The 27,309-nt window shown below is 39.8% G+C and overlaps 1 protein-coding gene across 1 annotated transcript in view; it reads left to right on the forward strand.

Moving 5' to 3' along the window:
• Window positions 1-27,309, forward strand: part of LOC127571346 (receptor-type tyrosine-protein phosphatase gamma-like) — a 536,499-nt gene that overhangs the window by 463,277 nt on the left and 45,913 nt on the right. The window contains 2 exon segments of the mRNA XM_052017635.1: window positions 4,015-4,106; window positions 19,337-19,428. Coding sequence (XP_051873595.1) covers window positions 4,015-4,106; window positions 19,337-19,428 — 184 coding nt within the window.

Raw genomic sequence — 27,309 nt, forward strand, 5'->3', positions numbered from 1 at the left:
GGTTTATGATCATGAATGTACTTTTTGAAGTCTAGTCACTGTTCTAATGTAAATACAATGGTTAATTTGCATGCATTAATTTTCTAAAAGGAATTCTCAACATGATTTCAGCTATGCCCATTCAAACAAGAGCTAAAAAATCCATCACTTCCTGATATACAAGGTAGTAGCTAGGCTGGGGACTGAGGTGATGAGCCACTCATTGCAGAATACCCAGTCTTTTAATTTCCTGGGCTCATGATAATGATTGGCATTCCCATCTGTTTGGCTGCTACAGCTGGATGCCAGCCAAGTTTGTTAGTGCAGTTTCCAAGGGTCAGCCAGAGGCCTGTTTAAAAGACATTTGAACTCCTAAAACAAAGATGCACTGTCTTCTGTCTCTTGGTTCACATTGGCTGAACAGAGAAGGGGAATATCAGCCATGTTCAGGAAACAAATCTCTCTGTAGTTTTCCTGTAGGTCCTGCTGGAAGAGAGGAAGCAGAGGAGAGAACTATATACCAGCACTGGGATAAGGGAGCTAAAGTGAGAGTTTGAAGCAACAAGGTCCAGAAAGATGTATGATGGATTGGTGAATTATTCACCAGTTTCCCACTCCTACAGTGTCTGAATTTGACATTGGTAAAGGTTCATCAATTCTCCATTATTTTTCTGTTATATCTGCTTACAGTCTTTCCTATCTCCCACCTACCTCAACTCTGACCTAATATTTTCCTCATTATCTGACACTAATGTAACCACTCGTTCTCATTTGAATTCCAGTGACTTGCTTCTTCCTGTTGCAATAGCAACCAGCGTGATCTAGGTCAAACTGTAGGTTGAATAAGACATCTGAACCTTTGCTTCAGTATGTCAGTTGTATGATCCTCCTATATTTTGTGCCTGATGTTCTGGTGGCAAAGATATGATATCAAACATATTTGTTGAAGTATTTCTGCCCCCTGCAACCATCCTCAGCATTCTTGGATGGGTGGATTAAATGGGAGTATGGATGAGTGCTGCAAGATGGAAGTGTTTTGTCTGTATTTTTGTATATGGCATTGATATGGTCACATCTTGTCATTCTGTGATATTACACAGCAGTTGTATATTCAGGGAGTTCCCCTTTCCTTCCAACAAAGTTCCTCTCTGGTGCCCTAATAGATAATTGAGTGCAGTCTGTGATGCTGTGGGCTCAAGGGAATTCCAGAGCTCCATTACTTTGGCCTTGCTATCTACGGCAACTCATAGATTTGCTCTCATAAAGCAGCACGCCATTGCAGACTGAGAGATGACTTCAGTAACACCCTAACATTAAGAGGCAACAGTAACTTGAACAGTTGCTTCCACAGGCAAAGCAAGATTGCTTGTCCCTCAAGCACCAAACCTGCTCAGACAGCATCAACTTTCCTGGTGAAGTGCAGCTTTCAGCAGGATTGTGCCATTATATACTTCCGGGGAACTGATGGGGTTTGTATACCTCATGGGCTGGCAAAGCCTCCAAGGGCAATTCCCCTCAGCTCCAGTATTCAACAGTCCCACCTGCTGGTTGTCTTGGTCATTGAGAGTGCTGTAGTTGCTGCTCATCTCCTTCCAGCCAAAGGAATGAAGGAAAAGTGGCATTCATGAGTCTCAAGTGTTGAATCAACAGGGAATGCTGAGTCAAGCTCCCACTGATCTGTCTGCCTTTAGATGTGTGCAACTTTAGGTCAGCCATTTTCTGACGCCAATCTTCTGACATCTTCCTCAATAGACCCCTGCCTGCTCAATTAAAATCACATGTTGGCCTGAACTTTACTGGTAAATTCTGGCTGCTTTTAATGGAGCATGAAGTGCTCATGGATTCCTTTGGTGGAGCTCCATGTTGTTCATGTTCTCCAAGATTTATGCTGAGGTTATACCTGGTGAACAGTCCATGAGCCCTTTGATTTCAGTGGGGATTGTGGGGCTGCAGGGAAAAAAGATAAAAGGTGAATTCCTTGGGGTTTCTTTTGTTGTTTTTAATTTGATTACGGTTTTTAATTATTTTAAGATTTTTTTTAAATCCCATGTTTCATTTTTAAAACACCTGGTAGTTTTGAAAGCCAGTAAACCTGGGAACAAATTTTTGCCAATTATCAAGGCTGACAGGTAGTTTTCAGTGCAAGGTTTCTCTGTTGTGTTTTTAAATCCACATTACTGTTAGACTCTGGGATTATTACCCCAGCCAGAAAGGCCTTCCACATCTGGATTAGGTAAATTCAGTTGAAGGGTGACCAAGTGTAGTAGAGCCCGCTAATAAAATCCAGTCCACTGCTTTGCAATTATTTATGAGCCATCTGTCTTTTACTGGAAGATGCTTTTCTTGAACTTGAGTTGATCAGTTAAAATTAGTGGCTGCCAGTGTCAGTGGAGTGAATTTTTTTGATATTTGAACTGTCCATCTGCCCCATTCCACCTAGGTGGGCTGGTAACTTTGGGGTTATGAGGTTTTCAACTAATTATTTTTTGATAGACCTTATTCTGAGCCCATGCATCAGTTTGAGATCAGTTTTGCAGACCACACTGAGTCATTCTCATTTGTATCTGTGATTCACATTTAATTGACTTCAAAGATATCCTTAAAAAATACAATTTTGCTAACAGTTATAATAGAATAGTTTGCATTGCTGTTTACATTTAATATCACCAGTTCCAAATGTTATTGTAAAAGATAACATTGGTGAATAAATTATAAATATAATTAATTTGATATTAACCCTGTAAAAAAGTAATTCAAAGCTTTCATTAAATCAAACTAATTACTAAATTTCATTTTTTCCAACTCAACTTTAAAAGTCAGAATAAAATCAAATGCAGCTAATTAAAGGGAAAAATTAAGATTCTAAATCTATGTAGATTTTGAATTATGTAGCTTTTCAATCAGATTAATCAAATTTGAGAGTATATCATTTATTTCTATGTACAAACTTGTTATCAAGTATTTTAATATATTGTATCTTTGCAGCATTAGATTCCAACAAAATAATCAAAACCTTTAACTATGGTTGAGTTACGCTGAGTGCCTTAATTAGCAGCAAGTAATTACAGCTCAGCAATTATAAAGTGTGAGATCACCCTGTGTAACAGAACAGTACATTGGAAAAACATAAGGGACATTTTTTTTGTTTTCAGTGTGATAACAGTAAATTTACATGAATCAGGAAGCAGCAGCATTAGGTCTGCATGCAGATGCTCCCAAATGGTTTATTAAGGGCTTCATTGTGGTGTAATAATCCCTTTGTTAGAAGCCCCTGATGAACATAGCAGTCCCTCCTTCTGTCACAAGAGCACAGAGAGGCTCATTTGATATTCAGTTCCAGCCCAAGGAAAGTCATTAAATCAGATGAGCAATGACGCTGGAGTTTTAGAGTCCAGCTTCAGTCAACATCACCATGCAAAGGCTGTTCACAGCTCTGTGTGCTTTCGTTGGCCGTGCTTTCTCAATGATGACCAATTTGTGCTCATTACTTTGCATCAAGTACAGGTAAAATATTGAAAGGTTTGTGGTGCCATACTTTTTTAACTATCAGAAATTGTTTTGCTTGAATCTTTTTTTGCGGTGTAATATTTTCATCCTTCTTGGGCCCCAGGCTGATTCTCATACCATTTAGGAGCATAGCTATTGATTTCTGTTTCTCAGTGGTTGTTGTTTAGTATTTTCTTATTCATTTCTCCAAATGTCCTCAAAATGATAGGCAGAGAATTTATTATTTTTGGAAACTTTATCTCAAAAAATGGAAGTGTAATTGTGTTAAGTTTGAAAACTAGTGGATGTTGCCTTTGATGCACTTCCAAAAGCTGAAAAGGAATTTAGATCAGCAGGCATTTTAATTCTTTGATGATTCTTTTCAAAGGTCTTTCAGAAACCTTTGAATGATTGACAATGAAAAGCAAATGTAAATGATAGCTATGTGCCAGGGCTTCATTTACGAGCATCCACTATTTCAAAGCTTTAAATTTTTGTCAGTGCATTATAGTTTATAATCAAATAACCACATTGTTTACTTCCCCTCAGAAAGTGCTTTCAGACAGCGCACTTCTATGTGGAGGATAGCAATTCACCGCGGGTGGTTCCTAATGAAAGCATTCCCATTATTCCAATTCCAGGTATGTTAATTATTCTTTTTTTGCATATGCAAAATACAGTTGTTGAATGTGATTTAGTTCTTGTTCATTTTTACATTAAATAAACCAATATATGTAGTTCAACCTCAAACTTTAGAAATTATTGCTCTGAAGCATTTCTTGGAAAACATTTCTGTGACACATTTATGTTTTTAATTGTCATAACAAACACTGAAAATTGTTTTAATGAGTTAGATGGAATGTCTTTTAAGGTCCTGTGTCATTATATGGAGACATCTGTATCTTGATTAAGCATTTAATCTTGTTAGAAAACACACAAATCAAACTTAAGACATCATCAGCTGTTGAGAAACACAGGACCAAAATTTTAGTTAAAAATTCTAATGATGCTTTGTGAGCCACTGTTTGGTCTAGGAAGGGAGAGAAGACACAGGTAGGGCAATTGATTCTGGAACTATATGACAGATTCCTGCACGTGTATGATCTACAAAGACCTGCAAGAAAAGTGTGCTTGTGTATTGAAATGAATGGTTGTATTGCAGGAGAAAAGTTGGCTCATGATATAAAAGTTGGATCATGATTATTATTTTACAAAATAAAATAATAACCTGATCAGTCAATGCTGCTTTAGTTTTGATCAACACAATTGGGGCATAATATACAGATTCTGTAATCATGAAGTGTTATTTCATGGGTTAGAGTTTCTCCATAGTTCTAAATAACTGGCTCTCACATATAGAGAGACTACATGTTGTTGATGTTCTTGGCTATCAAATAGCTTGCAGTAGGATGATAAGAGCATGTCACAAAACATGGACTTGATCGTAGGCTGAAAGAATGCAAGCATACATTTGTCATGCTGTTACACATTAACATGAAGTTCATCAGCAGCCTCTGGCAAGAGAATTAGGGTTAAAAAAAGATGTCTATTTGTTAATTCTTAGATAAGGAGTCACATATTTTTCTGGTTAGAAATTGCACACAGTCTCTTAAGACTGCTGGAATCCCATCAAGGAGCTAACTTTAAAGGATTTTCATTTTATGATTTTATATGCAGTGCCACTGTGAAGAGGAGTGAATGCTTAATGTTTTATTACTCTGTGTAGTAGTTAAACAGTCCTGCCTAGATAAATTATCTTCATTGACTGCCTGTCGCAGTATTTCATTGGTTGCTGTTGATCACTGTCTTCTGTTCATTCACTTTGAATAATTGTTCCTGTCTATCTATTGACAAGTGTCCACATCAGGCCTAAGGAGCAGATTGAATACTGATATATGGTTCACTTTGACAAGACCTTATTGCACTATTATTGCTGCAATTTTCTTTTGGCTTTGTTTTAAGCTTCCGATGCAGTGACTTTTGGTGCACTTCAGATAATTAAATAACTCCATGGTTCAGTTTCAACTTATAAATACTCCCTTAAATTGTGGATTTCTTTATGCAAATATTTTGCCAAAAAATGAAAGGATTTGGAGACATTTTAATAAACACACGGTAGCGTAGCAGTTAGCGCGACAGTAGTACAGCACCAGCGATCGGAGTTCGATTCCCGTCGCTGTCTGTAAGGAGTTTGTACATTCTCCCGTGTCTGCGTGGGTTTCCTCCGGGTGCTCCGGTTTCCTCCCACATTGCAAAGATGTACGGGTAGGTTAATTCGGTTTAAAATGGGCGGTGCGGACTCATTGGGCCGGAAGGGCCTGTTACCACGCTGTAAATAAAAAATAAAAATAAAAATTATGGAAGGACCATTGTGCCTATCCCACACATTCATAATGCCTTAAGCATGATTCACAACACCACCAACCCCCTTGCATAGTAATGAGACAGCCACAGCTATTAAAAAGCTGGCAGTTAAAATGTCTCTTAATGTTGCTAAGGCAACTTTTTCCTACATTTGAGTCATCTGACCACACAGTTCATGAGCATCCCTGCTGTAGGAAAGCATTGAACTCAGATTAGATACTTCCAGAAAAGTCAGAGAGAGAGGCAGTCTCCCAGAATTTGAGTCAGTGGTGAATTGTGGGCCATTGTTAACTGCTACTGGACAGTGCTGGCGATAACCTCAACGAGCAGACTGTGGGAAATTGTAGGGCCTTCCGCTCTGTCACTCCCATCATCTGTAGAGGAAGGGGTATATAACAAGTCTCACCCATGAAAATGCTGAAAACATTTTGACTACTGGTTAAACCACTAACTCAGGGTTAGCTGACTGTCAAAGCTGTCAAAATTCTAAACGTTTCTGACAAGCAAAAACATTCAAAAGCAATTAAAAATGAATATAGTGACAAAAAAATCAGAAGTTTAAACTTTATTTGATAATTAAAGATTATATATCAATTAATAACAATTACGGTTGAAATAGAACAGAATGCTGTAAGGCAGATCAAAACTGGAACTGGTTCTTCAAGCAGATTCCCCAACATGATTGCCGGGGAACCATGGAAACTGCATTCTGTCATTAGATTCTATGAGGAGTCAAACGCCTGAGCAATGTTGTGAGATTGCTGGCAAACAGCCGCCAGCAAGTTGGTGACTTATACATTCATGCTCACATGCATCAAAATTCTGAACTTCCGTGGGAAATTGCCAGCAATCTGCCCAGTACTGCCAGTATTTTCCTACAAGATAATGAATTTAGCCTTTCTGTCAAATTTATTCATGCAAAAAATTGGTGACCTAGGTAATGATCCCTGAACCTCTATATATAATTCTATGGAATACCTAATATTTGACCTGGGATCTCATTCTTAAAGGATACAGTGCTATCAAACTTAAAGTATAATTAAACTATTTTGTCAGATTATTTATACATTTACAATGAAAGGCTTGAGAAATTAGCACTTTTCACTACAGCAAAGAAGATAAAGGGCCTACATAATAGCGAAGTCCTCAAGATTATGATTTACCTAAAAATAATTCATAATAGATTTCCAAAGCAGTAAGGAGAGAGACCAACTTTAAGATGATCACAAAAAGAATTAAGCTGGAAGTGCTTGCCACAGGTAACATTTAGAAACAATTTAGACACAAGATGCTGCAGATGTTGGAATATGGATCTTATGCCTCCATTTTGCTACTCCACTGTGAAGCCTCTTCAAGGTATGCCCACTTTGAAGAAGTTTTTCTCCTCTCCCTCCACAGATGCTGCCTGATCCATTGAGTTCCTCCAGCATTTTATTTGTTGATTTAGAAAATGGAATTACTTGCCATAAACTACATTTCAAGTAAATTCTTCAATTAATTTGTTCTTCAATTCATTTATTTTGAAAATAATTTGTCAAGAAGAATGCTAAATAATAAGAAAGAACAAGGACTAGGTTGGCTAAGGAGAAAATACTGGCTCTGATCGTCATTTCTATCCTATGTTTTTCTGTGATTCTTTGCACTATCTTTTAGAAGAAGCATTGGTCATTTTTAGTCTAATTCAATCCTGATTATCTTTAGGTGAAGCTTGTGTTGATTGTTCTTCTCATTCTTGACTATACTAACATCCTGGAAAAGTAGTTACTTACTCAAACAGCCAGACAATTTGATTCCTTTTCTGTGAAATAATCTTCCTTGCAAAATAGTTCAATGTGTTTTTATAGCTTGTTAAAGAACTTGAGATTTATAAAACAACTAACTGCAACTTAAGACAAGAAGTAGAACATTGGAAAAAGAATCAGGAGTGGCCTTCTGATTAGGTATGGCTGATCTTTTAACTAAGCACCTTTCCTGCACTAACCCCACGTCCCTTGATTCCCTTCATATCCAAAAAACAATGAAACTCTGCCTTTAATATACTGTGCATCTGACTATCCAATGGTAGAGAAGTTCAAAGGTTCACTACATTCTGCAATAAACAAAATGTTCTCAATCCTGCCTGATTATTCTTCAACATATGAAATGTTTTAATTCCTTTGGTGTATGTTGTCTTTTTTCTGTTTGAGATAGCCTCCTAGTTTGTACTTATCTCACCTTGAGAGGACAGGGTCCGGATTTTTCCCACACCTCAAACAGTACTCAAAGGATGTTCATGGAATAGATAATCAGTAATTCCCCTTCTGATTTTTCACACTTTTGTGGGATAATCCTGACCTCTGAGAAGATGGAGGGGGAAATTTATGGATGCAAAACCAGATCCAGACAATATATTGGTAAAGAGGCAGCACCAACATGTTGGTATATTCATTTAAATCATTTAACAAAATTACCCAATACACAATGTAATTGTTTTCACCACTTTTCACCGACTATTAAGTAAGCAATTTAGCAATGCAAGACAGCAGTCTCAATCCAATAAGAGGTGCATCAAGTTTCCTGGCAACAGACAAACATTCTTGTGAAACTATAACACATTTGGTTACCTGGCAACGACAGACACAGCAGCACACTTCACACTTTTATTTTGTTACCAAAGGGCTTCCCTTTTTGGATGTATGATTAATTATAAGGTTAACTGGTAGTCAAGAATAAAATATTTCGGTAATTGGTGCATTATCCTTTTATGTATTACCTTTGAAGATGTGCACTACTATTTTGCCAGCCCATCTGTAGGTCTCTATAAAGGATAATTCAACAACTGGTCACCAATCTGGCAGAGAATTTGCAGGGATCTCAGACACTAGTGGATGAAATTTCATAAGTATAACAGATATTTCATAAATATAACAGAAGTACTTAATCACATTTTGAATGGCACCAAAATGTTCATGGTTGAAGAATGAATTATGCAGATCCATACTGGTCTGCCTCTGATTGCTTCTGAAGTTTAATGCTTCAGATTTTATGAAAACAAGAATGTAACAACTTGCTCTTGTAAGGAATTGTGACAAATTGAAACAACTTCATAATATCATTCTGAAGTACTCCCTTATGCTTGGGCGTTGCAGTCTTAAGACTCATTGTGTAATAAAACTAGGAGGAGCCAGCCTGGTAAATTTGTTTCAAATGAAGAAATTTATACCACACAGTCAGAGAAAACTATGCACTTCTGAAATTAGATGTTCTCACAACATTTCATGGAAATCCTTCAACCCAAAATGTTGCACCAACTTATATAAACACCCACTGTTTGATCAATTGAACCCTTTCCTCCTACCTGCCCATAACTCTCCATTTTTCTTGTATCCATGAGCCTATCTAATGTCCCTTTTAAATGTCCCTATTGTATCAGCCTCTACCATCCCCTCCTGCAATGCGTTCCAGGCACCCACCACTCTCTGTGTAAAGAACCTACCTCTGACATCTCCCCTAAACTTTCCTCCACTGACCTTAATCTGATGTCCTCTGGTATTGGCCATTGCCACCTTGGGGAAAAGATGCTGGCTGCTCACTCTGTCTATGCCCCTCATAATCTTACACACTTCTATCAAATCACCTCTCATCCTGCATCACTCTAAAGAGCAAAGTCCTAGCTCGCTCAACCTTTCCTCATAAGACATTTTCTATAATCTAGGCAGCATCCTGGTAAATCTCCTCTGCACCCTCTCTAAAGCTTCCTCATCCTTCCTATAATGAGATGACCAGAACTGAACACAATACTCTAAGTGCTATGTTGGCGCCAGAAAAGTGGCAAAACTTGCGGGTTGCCCCCAGCACATTCTCAGTAACGCAAAAAGAGGCATTTCACTGTGTGTTTCTCTGTACATGTGACTAATAAATAAATATCTTATCTTATCTTATAAGTGTGGTCTAACCAGAGTTTTATAGAGCTGCGATATTACCTCGTGACTCTTGAACTCAATACCCTGACTATTGAAGGCCAGCAGACCATACGCCTTCTCAACCACCCTATCAACTTGCGCAGCAGCTTTGAGGGATCTCTGGAGTTGGACCCCAAGATCCCTCTGTTTCTCCACACTGCTAAGAATCCTGCCACTAACCTTGTACTCCGCCTTAAAGTTCATTCTTCCAAAGTGTATCACTTCATACTTTTCCAGATTGAACTTCATCTGCCACTTCTCCATCCAATTCTGCATCCTGTCTGTATCCCGTTGTAACCTATGGCAACGTTCTACACTCTCCACAACACCTCCAACCTTAGTGTCATCTGCAAACTTACTAAACCATCCCTCTACTTCCTCATCCAAGTCATTTATAAAAATCATAAAGAGCAAAGAACAGATCCCTATGGAACACAGTCATCACCGACCTCCAAGCAGAATAATCTCCATCTACCACCATCCTCTACCTTCTGTGGGCAGCCAATTCCGAATCCACACAACCAAGTCTCCATGGATCCCATGCCACATGACTTTATGGATGAGCCTGCCATGGGGAACCTTGTCAAACACCTTACTAAAGTCCATGTATGCCACATCCATTGCTCTGTCTTCATCTATTTCTTTTGTCACCTCCTCAAAAAACTCCAATAGGCTCATGAGGCACGACCTGCCCCTCACATATCATCAGTCAACACATTAGCACAATTCACTACACTCCATCTATATAAGAGGCCCTGGTTTTCAAAGTAATTCAATGCCTGTGAAGTGACAAAAGGTATTCTGTTTATCTAGTTTTAGCTAGCTGCTGGATATTTTAATTTAGTCATGCTACAAAGAAAATAAAAGTGGGTATGCTCATAGAAATCTACCCAAGTTTTAATCAATTCTACATCTTTAATTCCAACTGAGAGACAAGCATGTGTAAATCTAAGGGGGTTGGTAATCTGTCTGACTCTCTGCAGCCTTAGACCCAGGATTTTACAACACCTACCTCTCATCTGGCCACATGACAAAACCTTCAGAAAGCATTGACCAGCAAAACCATGATTTTGGGCAGTAAGTGGTTGCCACGCGGAAACAGAAAAATGGTCTCCAGCATACGGGTCACTGATTGGGGGAGTGATCAGAAGGGCATTGCAATAAGGGATCAATAGGGAAACCATTTTTTTTAACCAGGTTACAATCTGTCAAGGTTTAAAATGGCAACAGTGCAGGGGCTCTGAGGTTTGCACCTTGTTCCACAGTGCTAGCTCCACCAATATTATATGACATCAAGGCTGTGTTCTCCCAGAGAGCAGCTGAGATGAACAATTCACTTGGAATTCAGCGACCAGTCTGTGAATGAAAAATAGAGATATATTTACTCTCAAAAATCTTTACTAAAAATCAGGAGAGAAGTGCATCTTTTGATGCTGGTGTTTGAACTTAAATTTCTACCTTTAGATCACATAATAAATCCAGTGTCAGTGTATTCCATGGGTAATTATAATATTGTAGTGTTAATTGATTCATATGTGCAATCATAATTGTTTTTGCTTTCTGGAAGCTGGGTAACCTAAATGAGCCGTCAATAGAATTGTGAGCCCCAGGTGCCAGATACAGCTACAATGAATAGGTTTTAAAGAACCATAATAGGGATGTGGAGGTGAATTTAACAGTACGTGGCTTCAGATATCATTAGTTGCTCATAAAGGACTGAAAAATATATACACAGTGGAGGTTAAATTCAGCTCATGTTCCCCCACATTCCAGTCATTAGTCATCGGCCCACCGAGTCCGCACCGACCACCAAACACCCATATACACTTATCCTACATTACGGCAGGAAACCAGAGCACCTTGAACAAACCCAGGCAGCAGAGGGAGAATGTGCAGACTGCACACAGACAGCACCTGAGCTCAGGATTGAATGTAGGTCTCTGGCATTGTGAGACTGCAGCTGCACTACCACAGTGCCACTATGCTGCCCACTTTCAATTTCACATTACAATTTTAGACCAATCTGAATTAAATATATGCCAAGCACCCTAATGACTTGGGTAAGTTATAGTCTTCTCGAACAATTGCCCAGAAGTGGCAAGCATGAATAAATATACAAATGTGGTACTGTTTCTGATTAAGGCCCCTTCAAAGTTTGAGAGCACTGCTGTAAAAATCACTGTCAAAACAGTGCATCAGCATTATTTAGAGAGATCCTCAACTGCATTTTAGGAAAGCAACCTGCTGTTATTTCTGACTACAATGTCTGATTCTGGTTGTGGCAGTTGAAGAAGCTGACCAGGAAATGGTAGAAAGATATTTCTTTTCATTATGGCCTGCTGTTTGAGATGAGAATGTGCAGGAAGTAAGTATGCCAAAACATGCAATTGCTAGAAAAAGGGAAAATGCCCGGGAACAGAACATCTTGTATCCATTTCAACTGGCAGCACTTCACCAGGGGTTTATGGCAGAATGATGTCCCCTGGATCAGCATCAACTTCAATGTAGCACCAGGTCACAAACCTCATCCATTGAAGGTATGAGTGGCCTTGAACTTTTTGTGCCAAACTGTATGAGCAACTTCAGTAAGCTTGTACATCTTTTTAAGCTTTTTTTGAGGTCAGCTTGTGCACAAGAGCTTTCAAACTGTTATGATTCCACCCTTTAAGAAATTTGGATTTAAATCAAAAAGCAAATTTCAAAACAGAATAGGAATGCAAAATCTTGACATAAAGGGGAAATATACAGAACTTTAACCAGTTTATTAATTGAAATATGCAAAAAATAAGTTTTATCAGTTGTTATTAATGATGAATATAACACTATAACATCATGTAACATAAAATAATCAGCTTCATTAACATCGTAATATGACAAATATGTCTATCGTGATTAAAAAAATAACCACAATCATTAGATTATAGAAAAATCTTGTGTTAATTGCAGTTTTAATCACATTGTAAAACAATAATAAAGTATCAATATTTTTCAATTGTGCAAAAGGAAAATGATTTGTGCTTGAGGCTGAGTGGAGAGAGTGTGAGATTATGTAGAGGTAGCATAGATTGGAGAGGTATAGCGAGTTGGGAGGGGGAGAGAGAGTCAGTGTGAGGAGAATGGAAAGAACAGGGAGGTGAAGAGACACGTTAGGAGAGAGTCAAAGATGGGAAGAAGGGAATAAATGGAGAGGGACAAAAGTGAAAGAGAAGAAAAAGGGAATGCATGAGCAAATAAGAAAAAAATGAGCAGGACCAAAACTTGGGTTTCATGATCATCTTTTTCCCTTGTCCATAAGAAGTTCAACAATGTTCACAACTAAACTGTTCACCTGATCAACACCCTCCATTCACCTCTTTAAGCATTACACCCTCTGAACACATTTTTCATGTACACATTGGCCACTCTGTGCATGGAAATAGTTGGGGTGGTAATGCTTAAGGTGATGAATGGGTTGTTGATTAAATTAATTGCCAAAGCTTGTACCATAGCATCTTCCAAACTGCAATCTTTACCAGCTCGAAGGATGAGCTCAGTGGGTGTATGGGAGTACAGCCAGTTCCTGGTGTACAGCATCCTGACTTAAGAACATATTACTTTTCCAACATCATTGCTGGAGCTCCTTGCCAGTGAACTTTGGAAGGTACCTCGCCGTACAAGCTGCAGCAATTCAGTCAGGTGGTTCATCATCACCTCCTGAAATAGGGATGAGCCCAAAGCCCTAACCTTGCTATATAGTGCTGTTCATCTGCATAAATGAATAAAAGAATGCCAAAATGTAGGTCCTACTGAGAGGGCTACTCAAGTATAACATTGAGACCTGACCCAACTTGACTACAGTCATTTTGCACCCAATCCAAGATTGAGTGCTTGTTACTTTTTACCTTGCCTAGCCTGACATCATTGTGAGTGTGGCAATCTTGGGTGTGCCGTTTACATGTGGTAAGACTGGGCAGTTTGTCTTGACTCATGTGGTGCTGGGTCACCAAACCCAGCCTCGCCACTAGTGGCCCCACACCCAGGGGGAGACCCCTCCCAGTACCTGAGCCCAGAATTGGTGAGGCAGTTCACCAAAGCTGTGGGCATGAGGGCCCAGGACAAATGAAAATGGACTGTGTAACTGGAACTGAACTCCAAAAGAGCCATGGAGATAAAACTGGCATCTCTAAACGTGCACAGTGTGAAGCACACTGCGCGATGTGTTAACGCCTTGCAGTACCTCGGCAAGGTCAAGGCGGATGTGACTTTCTTACAAGAGTGTGGGTTGCCACACCTCCGCAACTATCGGAGGTGGTCACGATGGTGGATCCACGGACTGTCGGTATGGTCGGGGGGCAATGATTGTCGCGCTTCTGGCCTGGGGATTCTGATGCGGGGGGGCAACTTCTCAATCACCGAAGTCAGAGAGGTGGTGGGGGGGGCGCGGTTCCTTGTGGCAGATTTGATGTACCGGAACACTCTGCTCCAGTTAATTACGCCTCGCCCGTGCGGAGCGAGCGGCTGGCCGTCCTCCAGCAGCTCCCCCCCCTGCTGGTGATGTCTCGGCCGGTGACTTCAACTGCATCATCGATGCAGCTGGACGATCCAGCAGTGCTGACAACAGACTGGACAGCACCTCCAGATTCCTGATGGAAACGGTAAAGGATGCCAAGTTGCGCAACGCCTTCAGCACCCCTGCAGGCGGAGCACAGCCGCGACATACCTGGTCGAGGTCGGACGGCTCAGCCCGGTCCCGGATTGACTTCCTGTTCATGTTGGAGCCAATCACGGTCAGATCCACTGACATCACGCCGGTGTTCTTCTCTGACCATCGTCTCCTTCGGGCCTCCTGTCACCTAAAGGAGGACCAGAAGGCAGGCAGGGGGACGTGGAAGTTGAACGTGAAGCTGCTGACCCCAGAGAGCATTGAGGAACTAAAGAGGGATTACGCAGGTTGGAGAACCGTGAAACCCCTCTTTGACTCTCCTGTGCACTGGTGGGAAGCAACAAAGGAGAACATCAAGAGGTTCTTCACCCGCAGGGGGGTCCAGAAAGCAAGACAGAGTCAGAGGGAGCTGTGTCAACTCCAGACAGACTTGCAGCAACTCCTCCTACTGCAGTCGAGGGGGGTGGATGTGAGGGAGGAGCTCCGAGAGGTGAAGAGCCGGCAAGCCCAGCTCCACGCCTCCGAATCCTCCAAGATTATCTTCCGATCCAGCGTCTGCTCGGTGGAGCAGGATGAGACGTGCTCACGTTTCTTCTTCCAAAAGGTGCACAAGGGGAGCTCTGTGATCCACAGCCTTAAGGAAGAGGACGGCTCGGTAACATCCTCGCAGATGGACATATCAAGGATCTGCAGATGCTTCTATGCCAGTCTGTACAACACGAAGGTCACAGACAGCACAGCCTCCCAGAACTTTCTGTCCTCTATCACGAAGGTCTTAGATGACAGCAAGCGGGAGAGTCTGGACCAAGCACTGACCCTGGGGGAGCTGACTGGCTCCATCCGTTCCTTTGAGTCGAGTAAAACTCCCGGAAGCGACGGTTTACCGGCTGAGTTGTACTCAGCTCTGTGGGACTGGATGGGCCCCAACCTGCTGAAGTGTACAATGCTATGCTTCGAGCTGGCAGCATGTCAGAATCCATGAGAAAGGGCACCATTACCCTCATCTACAAGCAGAAGGGGGAGAGGGAGGACATCAGAAATTGGAGACCCATCTCACTATTGAATGTGGATTATAAGATCCTGTCCAAGGCCATCGCCAACAGGGTCAAGTCTGCTCTGGGACAAGTGATCCACCCGGACCAAACCTGTGCTGTACCCGGCAGGAAGATCTTTGACAGCCTTGTGCTGCTCAGAGATACAATCGCCTACGTGCAGGACAGAGGGGTGGACACCTGCCTGGTAAGCTTGGACCAGGAGAAAGCCTTCGACAGGATATCACACATGTACATGTTGGACGTGCTCTCCAAAATGAGCTTTGGGGAGGGAATCATGAATTGGATCCAACTGCTCTACACAGACATCTGTAGCGCAGTCCAAGTCAATGGGTGGAAGACAGACAGCTTCTCCATCAGGTCTGGAGTCAGGCAGGGCTGCCCTCTCTCCCCTGTCTTGTTTGTGTGCTGTATAGAACCCTTTGCCGAGTCCATCAGGAAGGACGAGAGCATCAGAGGGGTGACGTTGCCAGGTAGTGGGGGCACCCAGGTGAAAACCTCCCTGTACATGGACGACGTCGCCCTCTTCTGCTCAGACCTGAGGTCAGTTCGCAGATTGATCAGCATCTGCGACCGGTTTGAGTCGACATCAGGGGCCAGAGTCAACCACGTGAAGAGCGAGGCCATGCTCTTCGGCAAGTGGCCCGACCGATCCAACATCCCCTTCACCGTCAGGCCTGACTATCTGGTTCAGAGGGGTCGGGGCGTGCAACAAAAATTGGCGGGAGCGGATTGGGAAGGTGAAGCAGAAACTGGGACTGTGGGAATGGCGCTCCCTATCGATAACTGGGAAGAACTTGGTCGTCAGGTGTGAGGTGCTCTCAGGGCTGCTGTACTTGGTGCAGGTGTGGCCTGTTCCTCGCTCCTCCGGCTTGGAAATCACCCGTGCAGTTTTCCGGTTTGTCTGGGGATCCAAGATGGTGCGGGTCCGATGGGTCACCATGCACAAGTCCCTGGACAATGGGGGTAAAGAAGTCCCCAGTGTCGCCCTCATCCTGATGACCACCTTCGTCTGTGGCTGCATAGGGCTCTGCGTGGAACCCAAGTACATGGGCACCAAGTGTCACTACGTACCGAGGTTCTACCTGTCACAGCTGTTGCGAAGGATGGGCCTGGCCCCGTAGCCACATTGCATCCCAGTCAGCTGGACGTTGTCCTTCGTGTCCTACCTGTCCTTTGTGGAAAAGTTCTTCCGGACCAATCCCTTGGACCATAAGTCCATCAGGAAGTGGTCAGCACGGAACATCCTGCAGACACTGCAGGGGAAGGACTCGATGGACAGTGTGGGGTGGTTCCCTGAGCAGACTGCCCAGACCATCTGGCAGAATCCTCATCGCCAGAACTCACCAACAAGCACCAAGACCTTGCTTGGCTGGCGGTGAGAGGGACACACTGAAGCTGGGTGCAGCCAGTGCAAGGGCTTGGTGGGGAAGGACGACAGTTTAGGGTTCTTCTGCCACAGGAGAGGGAGGGGCGGGGTCAGGCGAGGAAGCCACTCAAATGTTGTAAATATGGGATTGGGGTATCAACCCAGGGAGCCACGTGTGTGGCATCGGTGCTGTGTTTTTCATATATATCAAAAGGTAACACTAAGAATGGAACTGTACACGAATGTAAAGGTTTGAACTGTTTTATTATTGTATATAGTTTCTTTTATTATGAATAAAGTTTATTTTGATAAAAAAAAACAACTTGATCCTTCCTGTATGGTTGGAACCTCACTCGCAGCGCGCGCTGCCCCCGGGAGGACTGCGCTGGGGACGAGACGGTCGCCCACCTCTTTGTGGGCTGTGGGTTTGCGAGGAGGGTGTGGCAAAAGATGCAAGGGTCCTTGTCACGGTTCATCCCCAGCAGCTGCGTAACAGAGGATTCTCTGATCTACGGGCTGTTCCCAGGGACACACACAGAGACGGACATCAACTGCTGCTGGAAGGTCATCAATTCGGTGAAAGACGCCCTTTGGTCTGCCCAAAACTTGTTGGTCTCCCAGCACTGCGAGATGTACATAGGGGAATGCTGCCGACTGGCACATTCCAGGCTGCAGGAGTACGTGCTGAGGGACGCACTGAAGCTGGGTACAGCCAAGGCAAAGGCTTGGTGGGGAAGGACAACAGTTTAGGGTTCTTCTGCCACTGGAGAGGGAGGGGTGGGGTCAGGCGAGGAAGCCCCTAAATATTGTAAATATGGGACTGGGTAGCCCCCAGGGATCCACACGTGTGGCATCGGTGCTGTTTTTTTAATATAAAACGGTAACACTAATGAATGATCTGTACAAGAATGTAAAGGCTTGCACTGTTTTATAATTGTATATAGTTTGTCTTTTATTATGAATAAAGTTTATTTGGATTTAAAAAAAACTTGACCTAACCCGACCAAGCCTATTTTGTCTGGATATACTAGCCAACAAGGTTCAAACCTGGCAGGTGTGCTCAAGTGCTGTTTTATATCATCCCATCTTTTCAGAATATGCATTGTTCCAAGAAAATAAATTCCTTGAATAATAATTTAATATTGTCTGAACCATTCAACTTCTTTAATTTGGTTTTATTGTATTGGTAAACTTGCAATCTTCAAAGAGCCAAATACTGAGTGTAATGTATGTGGTATGAAAGGGAAAAATGGAATTATACTGCAGAAAAACTTGTATTCAAAGAGTACATTAATTTGTTTTGTGGGAACTCTGATAAAGGGTATTAAATTCTAACCAAGGACTCCACTTGGAATTTCCCGCTCTTGTATCTTGAGACTGCGTTCCAGTAATTTCTGATTTTATTTAAAATTTCACTATCTTTTTTAAAATTAAACCTGATGTTTTGTCACTAATCAGTTTAAAGTATTGAATTGTAATCTATTTGTTTGGTATTTTTCTTTTGAATGTATTTCATTGTTCAAAATGTCATTATGTTATATTTGAAGTAATAAGTTGAAATTGAAGGTAACATTGAAAATTGAGACCCAGTGCTTTCAAATCTGTCAGTGCTAGTGTTTGTAAACTTTTCTCCTCCCAGTAGTCTATTTCTATTCTTTTTGTCAAGTCTCTTTTTGGTCTTAGCCTGCCCTATTCTGCAAATGCAGAAGTTTTTGATGTTTCAAATGTCAGTTAAGAAAATGGCTTCAACCTTTGCAGAATGTCAAATTGCAAATTTTACCTCTCATTCTTTCTTTAAATAACTCATTATACATTTCCTACAAGCATGCATTTGGTTTCCCTTTAACATCTGATGCTGCACTTTAACATTTTCTCTGTAACCTTTCCTTTCACTTAATTACTTTTAATGGCTAGAGCAATGAAACGCATGCATTTCTGCTTTTTGCACAGAAGATATAAGACATGGCATGTAAGAAAAAGATTGTTAATCTCCATGTTCTTGTCTTCTTATTTGGGAAGCAGCATTATCAGTGAATTTAGTTCCTTTTATTATTGTGCTACATGATATAGATTACACTGAGCTTAATATTCTGGTTTTCCAAATTCAGAGCATAATTCTAAATTATTCTGAATGCACAACAGAAAGCTTGTCTTGCCATTTGGGAGACAAAGCTAATATTGGGTTTATTATTTCATATAAAGCTCAGGTGTGCTTTTTTGGTCTCAATATATTAAATAAATAGTTAAAGCTCTTCACCCAAATGCTTTAGTTAAAATGCAATCCCAGTGCAGTTCTGTTTTGCCATATGTGTCACATTTGATTAGTTTCATTCAAAGCTTATTTATGTACGTTAGTTAAGCCTGAAGCATTTTTCAGATTTCCGCATAAGTAATGCCAGTGCAGATTTTGGCACTAAAGGTATAATTGGTCCAGACTTGTGTGTACCTCTGCTGCAATTGTGTTGGTTACCTAGTCATTTCTATATTTGTTCATTCCTTGCAGATGATATGGAGGCCATTCCAGTCAAGCAGTTTATAAAGCACATCAATGAACTGTATAACAATAACCAGCATGGATTTTCTGAAGAATTTGAGGTAAGCAATAATTGCAAAAGGTGCTAAAGTTTGGGGTATGGATTCCTTTTCACCTCTGTGGTGATTGCTGGGTAAATTAGTTGGTCATTATATTTTACAATTTGATTGTGTAATGTCATTTTAATGAACCTGTAAAATGGAAGTGATTGCCCAAAACTAAAGAAAACATTCAAATCAATTAGCTTTCATCTTAATTTATTTGGCATTTCTAATAATTGAAAACTTCTTGCTTCACCTTAATCTATAAATGTTACTTGCACACACAGTAGCTGGTGGGATTAATAAAATGATATCTAATGCTATGAAGTTCCATAATTTAGTTTCAAACACTGAAATTTATATGGAAGTTCCAGAAAATAAACCTGGTTCATTCCATATATGAGGACAATGGTTACTGAATACAGTGTGATACTATGAAATTTTACATTTGTTTTAAATGGGAAGCTCTATTTTGGATCTGCATCAAAAGGCACTTTGGTGTTCCTTGCTGTCAACTGTCTGTGACTGCACAGTTTTTGCATTTCCTGCTTTAGGGCTGGAAAATACTGCACTGGTTTAAGCACAGCATATGTCTACATCTTGGAGCACTCTTATGAAGAACTGTTGCTGAAATTTGGATTGGAGTGCTGCTTGTTCTCCTGCATGTCATCCCTTTCAAGATTCAGAGAGCCTCATGATATCCACTTTCTGCATTCTACGATGTGATCTCTTCCAGCTGCTGTGCTTCATTGACTGTCTGTGTATCTTGTAAAAAAAAAATCCCATATTTTAATCTTTTCTAACCCATCCAGTCCTAGTGTTAACCTCCCAAGACTTTGCAAGCTTTTCTATTTGGAAAGCAGAACAATCCAGCCCATAGATTGATCCATGGACTTGCAACAGTAGCAGCTCTTGGTCAAGTTATCAGGAGGCATGCTTGAGAAAAGTGATCCCTTCCAGTAGATCAGATTACTTTTCTTATATCCACTCAAATCAGCTGAGCCGGGCTAAGCTTGCCCTTGGCTGCTATCACTTTTAAGTACAGTGATCCTGACAGCTTTTGATTTTTCTTTCTGTATTTGCTTAGCTGCATGCCTACGTACTAGTAAATGGTACTGATGCTGCTGTGAGGAATCTCTGTGTGCCTGTTGTCCATTAATATTGGCAAAGTATTCAAATATCCTTTCTGTTCCTTGTCAAGATTTTTGTAGCATTTATTTCATTTAAATAAATGCTAAACTGTAACATTATCCTGATTTATTTTAGTAGAAGATTGGAATTTAGAAATCAGGAAGTCCCACAAATGAGGACTTTTTCAGAAGTGCTGGTAATTAGATTGTGTTCTGTAATAATATGAAGTTGCAGAATCTAATTTCAGAAAAGGAACCGTTAATATAAAATACATTTTTTCATGAATCATAAACACAATCCTTGATGAGTCCTCAAAATGTGTTTCTAACTCTTCTATAAACAACCCACACTGTTATATAAGTAAATGTGGCTGAATTAGAGAGCAAAAGATTAAAAGGTGATGGAGCACAACAGTCATTTGGACTAATGAATTCATTTTTCATCACACATCTTGATATGTTTATTAAGTGAAATTATTCCACAGTATGTTTAATGGTGTAACAAACAGATGTGATTAATAGCAGTGGCCTGCCAGATCATGAATAATAGATTTTGTCTGATTTGAATTAAATCATCTTGATCAAAAGCAATTCTTTTGGGACAAATGTTTGTCCTGCATACTGTCAACATAGTTAAAGGCTCTTATCTATGCTTAATCATTTAGCCAATGGTTTGTCAATGTCAGTAACTTTCTAACTGCACACATCTGCTTTACTTGCCCATAGCCAAATAATATGTCAAGATGGTGTATTTACTATATAAAAAAATGTACTGTATGTGTGCAGTGCAGTCATATTTATAATGAGATTTGTATTGTAGCCAAGCCAATTAAGTCACTAGGATCTAACATACTTTGTATTGACTGTAATTTATTTATTTGTGAGCTTATTTCTTTCCTCCCCTTATCCTCCCCCTACCATGCCCTGCAATCATACCCACTTTATGTCTCCCACAAGCCTTTGTTAAGCTGGGAAGGTAGTGAGGTAATTGTTTCCAACAGAAGAGTGACCCATGGGGATACTCTTAATAAATATTCTCTTTCCCCCTTTGTCTGGCTACCACTTCCCAAAGAATTATTCAGAATTGGGAACCTGCCATGCTGGAGAATTGTGGCTGCAAACCTACCTTCTCTTCCCTAAGGATGTGGAGTTAGTACTCCAGCTCAATGTCTCACCAGGCTGTTAATGGCATCTCTTGCCCTAATTTTTTTTAAAAACTGGTGTCTTCAGACTGTCTGGATTACCTTACAAAAACATCTTAGCACAGTTTAAAGATCAGTTCTGTTAAAGAATATGTGCTTTTTTCTGAGTTTTTAATCTAACCTGTAGTGAGCAAATGAGTCGTCTTTTCAATGCGGTATCTCAAATTCATTTTTTTTTGTTGTTGAATGTGTAAGGGGTTATAGGAAACATTGTTGATTCAAACAGAGCATTACATTATATCTGAAGCTTTATACATTCATTTTGCCAAGTGTTTTAACATAAATATGGGAAATGATGTTGTTAACATTGTTCACTGAAGTTGGGAGGGAGGGGTTCCTGAATTCATTACTGCAATTCCGATCTTTGGTGAAAGTGTGATTTTCTTTGAAGTGACTGCATAAACTGCAGTACCATTTTGAAGTATATTGATATATGTTTACATACAGTCATGTAAAACCATGTTTTTCAACATCTGACATTTGTGTTAGAGAAATAAAGGTTAATATACTGTTCTCAATATAACCTGTCTTTTTATATAATTCAATGAGAACAGTCTATAATTCACTATGAATGACCTGCAGAGGATGAGGAGAAGGGGAACTTATCCGCCAACTATTCCAAGAACTGACAGTGCAAAGCATAAATCAGCTATTGATACCATATTATCCTCTGGTGTGCCAAGAGTTTATTTTAAATTAATTATTTGTCACCTGGGAGAAATTTAGTGCTGCTACCCAGGATTACATTTTTCACAATGACATATTTGTCAAGCACTGATTTGCTATTGGAAAGTTCCTTCCTAGAAAAAAAATCCTTTCCATCCAGCTCCCCCCACCTCACCAAAACCTCAAACAAATTTCATAGTTATCAATTGATCTTAAAACATGAATTCTTCTGTATCATATTTCCCCATAAGTTTGTATGGTCAGCAATTAATGTCTTTACAATGAGACATAATAATGATTATTCCCTAACTCTTACCTTTTCTCCTAATAGGTTATTGTGTGCAGAATAAAAAAAGAGTATTTTAAAATTGTTCTTGTACAGTGACAAGCATGTATCTCAACCATCATTGAAATGTCAAAAGTTTTGGTGATGAAGTTGAAGTAGTTTGTTTGACAAGTAATGGGTACTTTATGTAGATAATGCCTGTGTAACCAAGATAAAAACTTCTCCAGGTTACTTGAGCTTTAAAGTTGCAGACTAGTGTAGTTCACAAGTGGGATTGGAATGTGTCATTTCTCCATAGTGTAGATCTGTGTTGCATCTTCTAACATTTTGTTAAATTTGCTTCTTACTATGCATGCCATATTCTATTTGTTTCGGCAGCATAGTAACGTACAGTCACTAAGCAACTCCACAGAATAAATTGGCATGTCAAACAAAATGAAATGCTTCATTCCAAAAAAGATCACTAATCAGTTGGTTATGTTTAATGTGATGCGTGACTTTTACAGATTGCATAAAACATGAGGGTTAACTGGATTGCTTGAGCAATATTGATGACAGAAATAGCAACAAAAAGCTAAGGGTACTCACTTGCATTTATCTTCATTGTCATTTAAAAAATACTACACATTTCCAGATCTACCTCTTACCTCAAGTAACAATATAAGATGCTTTTCAATTAAGAGAGGGAGTGATTGATAGAGGGATTCATTTTTAAAGCATCCCGTTTGCTTCCTGTTCCAACAGGACTTGACAGAACATTAATTAGTGCACAATGACCATATTATAGGATGTTTTGTGTTACAGACACTTTGAAGAACAAGACCTGCTGGCAGTTCCATACTTGGATTCCACTACTGTACTTGTAATGAAATTAGTTTGAGAGTAACATTGAAGTTCATGTCTAGCATATTTTTTAGGAATCCCTGCAAAACTTGGAATTTTAATATTCAGGCACCATCACCTACAAATCTGCTAAAAGTACTAATCATGGCTGTTTTATCTGATATGGTCTGAAAAGAAATCATTAGATGGAAATTTGCTGTATTATTCTGTCATCCTGGAGTATACAGATAAACCCCACCTTCTCTAAGAATTGTTTTCTTCATTCCTGCCTCCAACAATAAGTGTTACTGAGTTTGAAACCATCCATTGGGCTTCCTCAGCTAATGTCTTCCCTTTTCTGACACCACAAGCCAAATTTCCACATACCCTGTCCAAGCTGTGTGTTTTCGCCTGGTTTTCCTCCACTCTCTCCTCATACCCAGATATTGACATCAATGGTAAATTTCAGAGGCTGAGTGTAACGCTGCTACTTTACAGCATATTCGGTGGTACTTGATAGCAACCAGTGATTAACGCTCATTTTGAGATCCACCTCTTGCTCTATTAATCTATCTCTTGAAAATTTCAACTGGCCCTCTATCCACAGTTTTTTTGGGAATATAAGTTCCATATTTAATTGCCCTTTCTGTGAACTTACTAATTTTATTTCCAAGTGGCCTAACATTAATTTTCTTCTTATACCTGAATTCCTCTACCGGGTTAATTACCTAAGTAGTCAGGTCTCTTTATCTATTAAAACACTCTTTGTATTCAAAGAAATAAAACAAAATGTGCAACATGTTATTGTGTTTTGACATTTAAAAATCTGATATAATTATGTAAAATATTTTGCTATGCTGTGTCTTGTATCTTTCTTGAGATTCTGTTCCCAAAATTGAATGCAATACTCCTCATGAGACCAGTCAAGGCTCTTTACAACTGAAGCATCATTCCTCACTCTTAAATTCCAACCACATTGAGATAAAGGCCAACATTTCATCAATCTTTTTGATTACTATTTGTACATAAGCCATAGCTTTTCATAATTTTTAGACAGACACCTAGATTCATTTATTTCTCGACAGTTTCTATTTTCTCACCAATAAAAAAAAGTACTATTTCTCAGATTCAAAACTGGATGACCTTGTACTCCCTCTCTATGTGCAACAATGCTGCTACTACCCAAACTCAGAATAATAAGCATTGTCCCATAAAATGGAGATAAATCTCCTTCTCGCTCTCTCACTCTCTCTCTCTCTCATCCTTTCAACTGACTACCAATCCATAATCCAAGATTACCTCAATACTTTGCACATGTATCTAGCTAATAGTTTTCAAATATTTTATAGGTGAGTACTAATATTATCTGTATTCTAGCCTGGAATAGCCATTACAGATATTAGGCTCATACTTTACACATTATCTGTTTGTTCCTTTCTCCTGTTTTCATAAGAGGGCTTACACTGTGCACTATCCAATCCTTATGCAGAGGTTCCATGTCTAGGTTTGGGAGACTACATTGGGAGCCCTCTGTTATTGCATTATGGAACGTTCAGAAGATTCCAAGGGATGCGGTCATCACCCAATGTCTGCCTCCTTTTGGGTCCTTTGTTTCCTTGAAAAATATTCTGTGCTCAATTTTGACTTTAATTACAATATCAATTATATTTAAAGAATGTTGCATCTTTTATTTACCACCAGTGTCAGGAACATAGAACATAGAACAGTACAACACAGGAGCTGGCCCTTAAGACCAAGATGTTGTGCTGAACTAATTAAATGAGTAATTAAAAGCCTATTAAACTAGTCCCTTCTGCCTACACAAGTCCATATCACTCCATTCTCTGCATATTCATGGCCTATTCAAGAGAGCTCTGTTATTTGGTATCTATCATGTTCACAGGAAGTGGTACAGTATATTTTGGCCAGAGAATGGTTCCAGTTGATTAGGTTATTCTATGTATTTCAGATAAATAGAACATAATGTATGAGAAATACTGTAAATAATTTTCTGATAAACTAAAACAATAGCAAAACAAAGAAGCTCATAATTAGGTATTTTTAAAGTCATATTTTTATCGTAAATTGCATTGCAATAGTATAAAATAGTGACTTTGTTACAAAACAGGCGAGATAAATGGAGTTTCTTCAGTGGATCAGCTGATTAAATCAGTAGATGAGCCAGACAGATTAAGCTGGGATCCATATCCTCACTGAATTAGTATTAAGAATACTACAACTGGTTTAATTCCCTACAGTTAGGGAATAGAAATGTTCACAACTCTTTGCACTTCCCAATAATTAACAATAACCTCTGCGGAGAAGGAAAATGTGGAGGTTGAGACCATGTAGGATCAGGCTTGGACATTATACACCATTATAAAGTAGCCATATGTCACTCTTTATTGCAAACTTATACATGGAAAATAGCTTATCAGTTGAAGCCTCAGTGGGTTCTGGCCTCAATCAAACTTTTCCTTGCAAGGAGCCATTTTCAGGTCCTCCATAATCATTTGATAAATGTACTTCTCAGTGTGGTAGTGATTGGTGTGATGGTGTACTGACTACGTTTCTGGACAAACAATTCAGGTAAGTTCAAATCCTACAGGAGTTTGAGCATTTGAGTTTAGTTTTTAAAAAATGGAAATAAAATGCTGAAATTTTTATGTGTGACTCCATTTCCACACCAATGTAGTTGACTTTATGTACCCCCTGAAGTAACCTGACAACTCATTCAAATGTTTCAAGCTGCTATCAGTGGTTTAAAATAAGGTGCATCACCAGCTCTTCAGGCAACAAGGGATGATCAAATAGCGGGTACCTGGCTGCCAAAACCCACATCTTTGGAATAAATTGAAAATACTCAAACCCAGAAGATGTTAGATTCAGCATCGTGTTCAGAATACGTTAAGTTTTCCCAGCAGAGACTCATCTCCATTTTAAAGCTAAAGCTGGCTTTTGCACATCCATGCTGGAGAGGGAGGAAGTTAGCTAATATTACCTCTCCTGATTGCTATCCAATGAACCGTGCTGAAAAGTCCATTGCCTGGAAATTAATCCCCTTATGGAAGCATTAAATGTGCTATAAAGTAAGAGCAGCATATTGTACTCTACCTATGAAATTAGCCATTCAAATCACTGATTGGAGTTGAATTTCTCCTATATGGAAATCAGTTAAGGAGTGGGCTCTGTTGTGATGGACACCACAATTGAATAAAGTTCCACTGCCAAGACAGGTCAGGTTGTTATTTGGTTGAAATTCCAGAAGACTGCTGAAACTACTCCCTAAAGTCAGTCAGGACGTTCAATAGATGAATAGGGACCTGCAGGAAAAGGGTGTGGAACAATACTTACTTGTCATGAGATTAATCCTATCTAACCATACAATTCATAAAGAACATTCATATCTGTTCCAAATGTGCAGAAGCTTTAACCATGCACTAAATATCTTAGCAACTAAATGAAGCGTGGCATAAATTCAAGTCTCATCAAATCTAAATCAATATTTAGGGTATCTGCAGACCTTTGTATTGTTGGGTTTTGGTTATTTCAATCTACTCTGTACTAAAGAAAGGTTTGTGATGCTGTTCATGAGGATATGAACAGTTACTGTTGCCTTTGATAATGATAGCCTAGTTTTGTTTAAATTTGCCACCTTCGCTTCAATGATCCCTGCTCTCCTTCTGAAAGTGGGTGTTTTGAAATGAGGCCATTACCCGATCAAACCATGATGTCCTGATCACTGAGCATTTTTTTTTATAGTAAATTGCTAATCTAGAATCATTTTGTTGTTGTC

This window comes from Pristis pectinata, chromosome 6 (genome assembly GCF_009764475.1).
Source record: "Pristis pectinata isolate sPriPec2 chromosome 6, sPriPec2.1.pri, whole genome shotgun sequence".
Classification (NCBI taxonomy): domain Eukaryota; kingdom Metazoa; phylum Chordata; class Chondrichthyes; order Rhinopristiformes; family Pristidae; genus Pristis; species Pristis pectinata.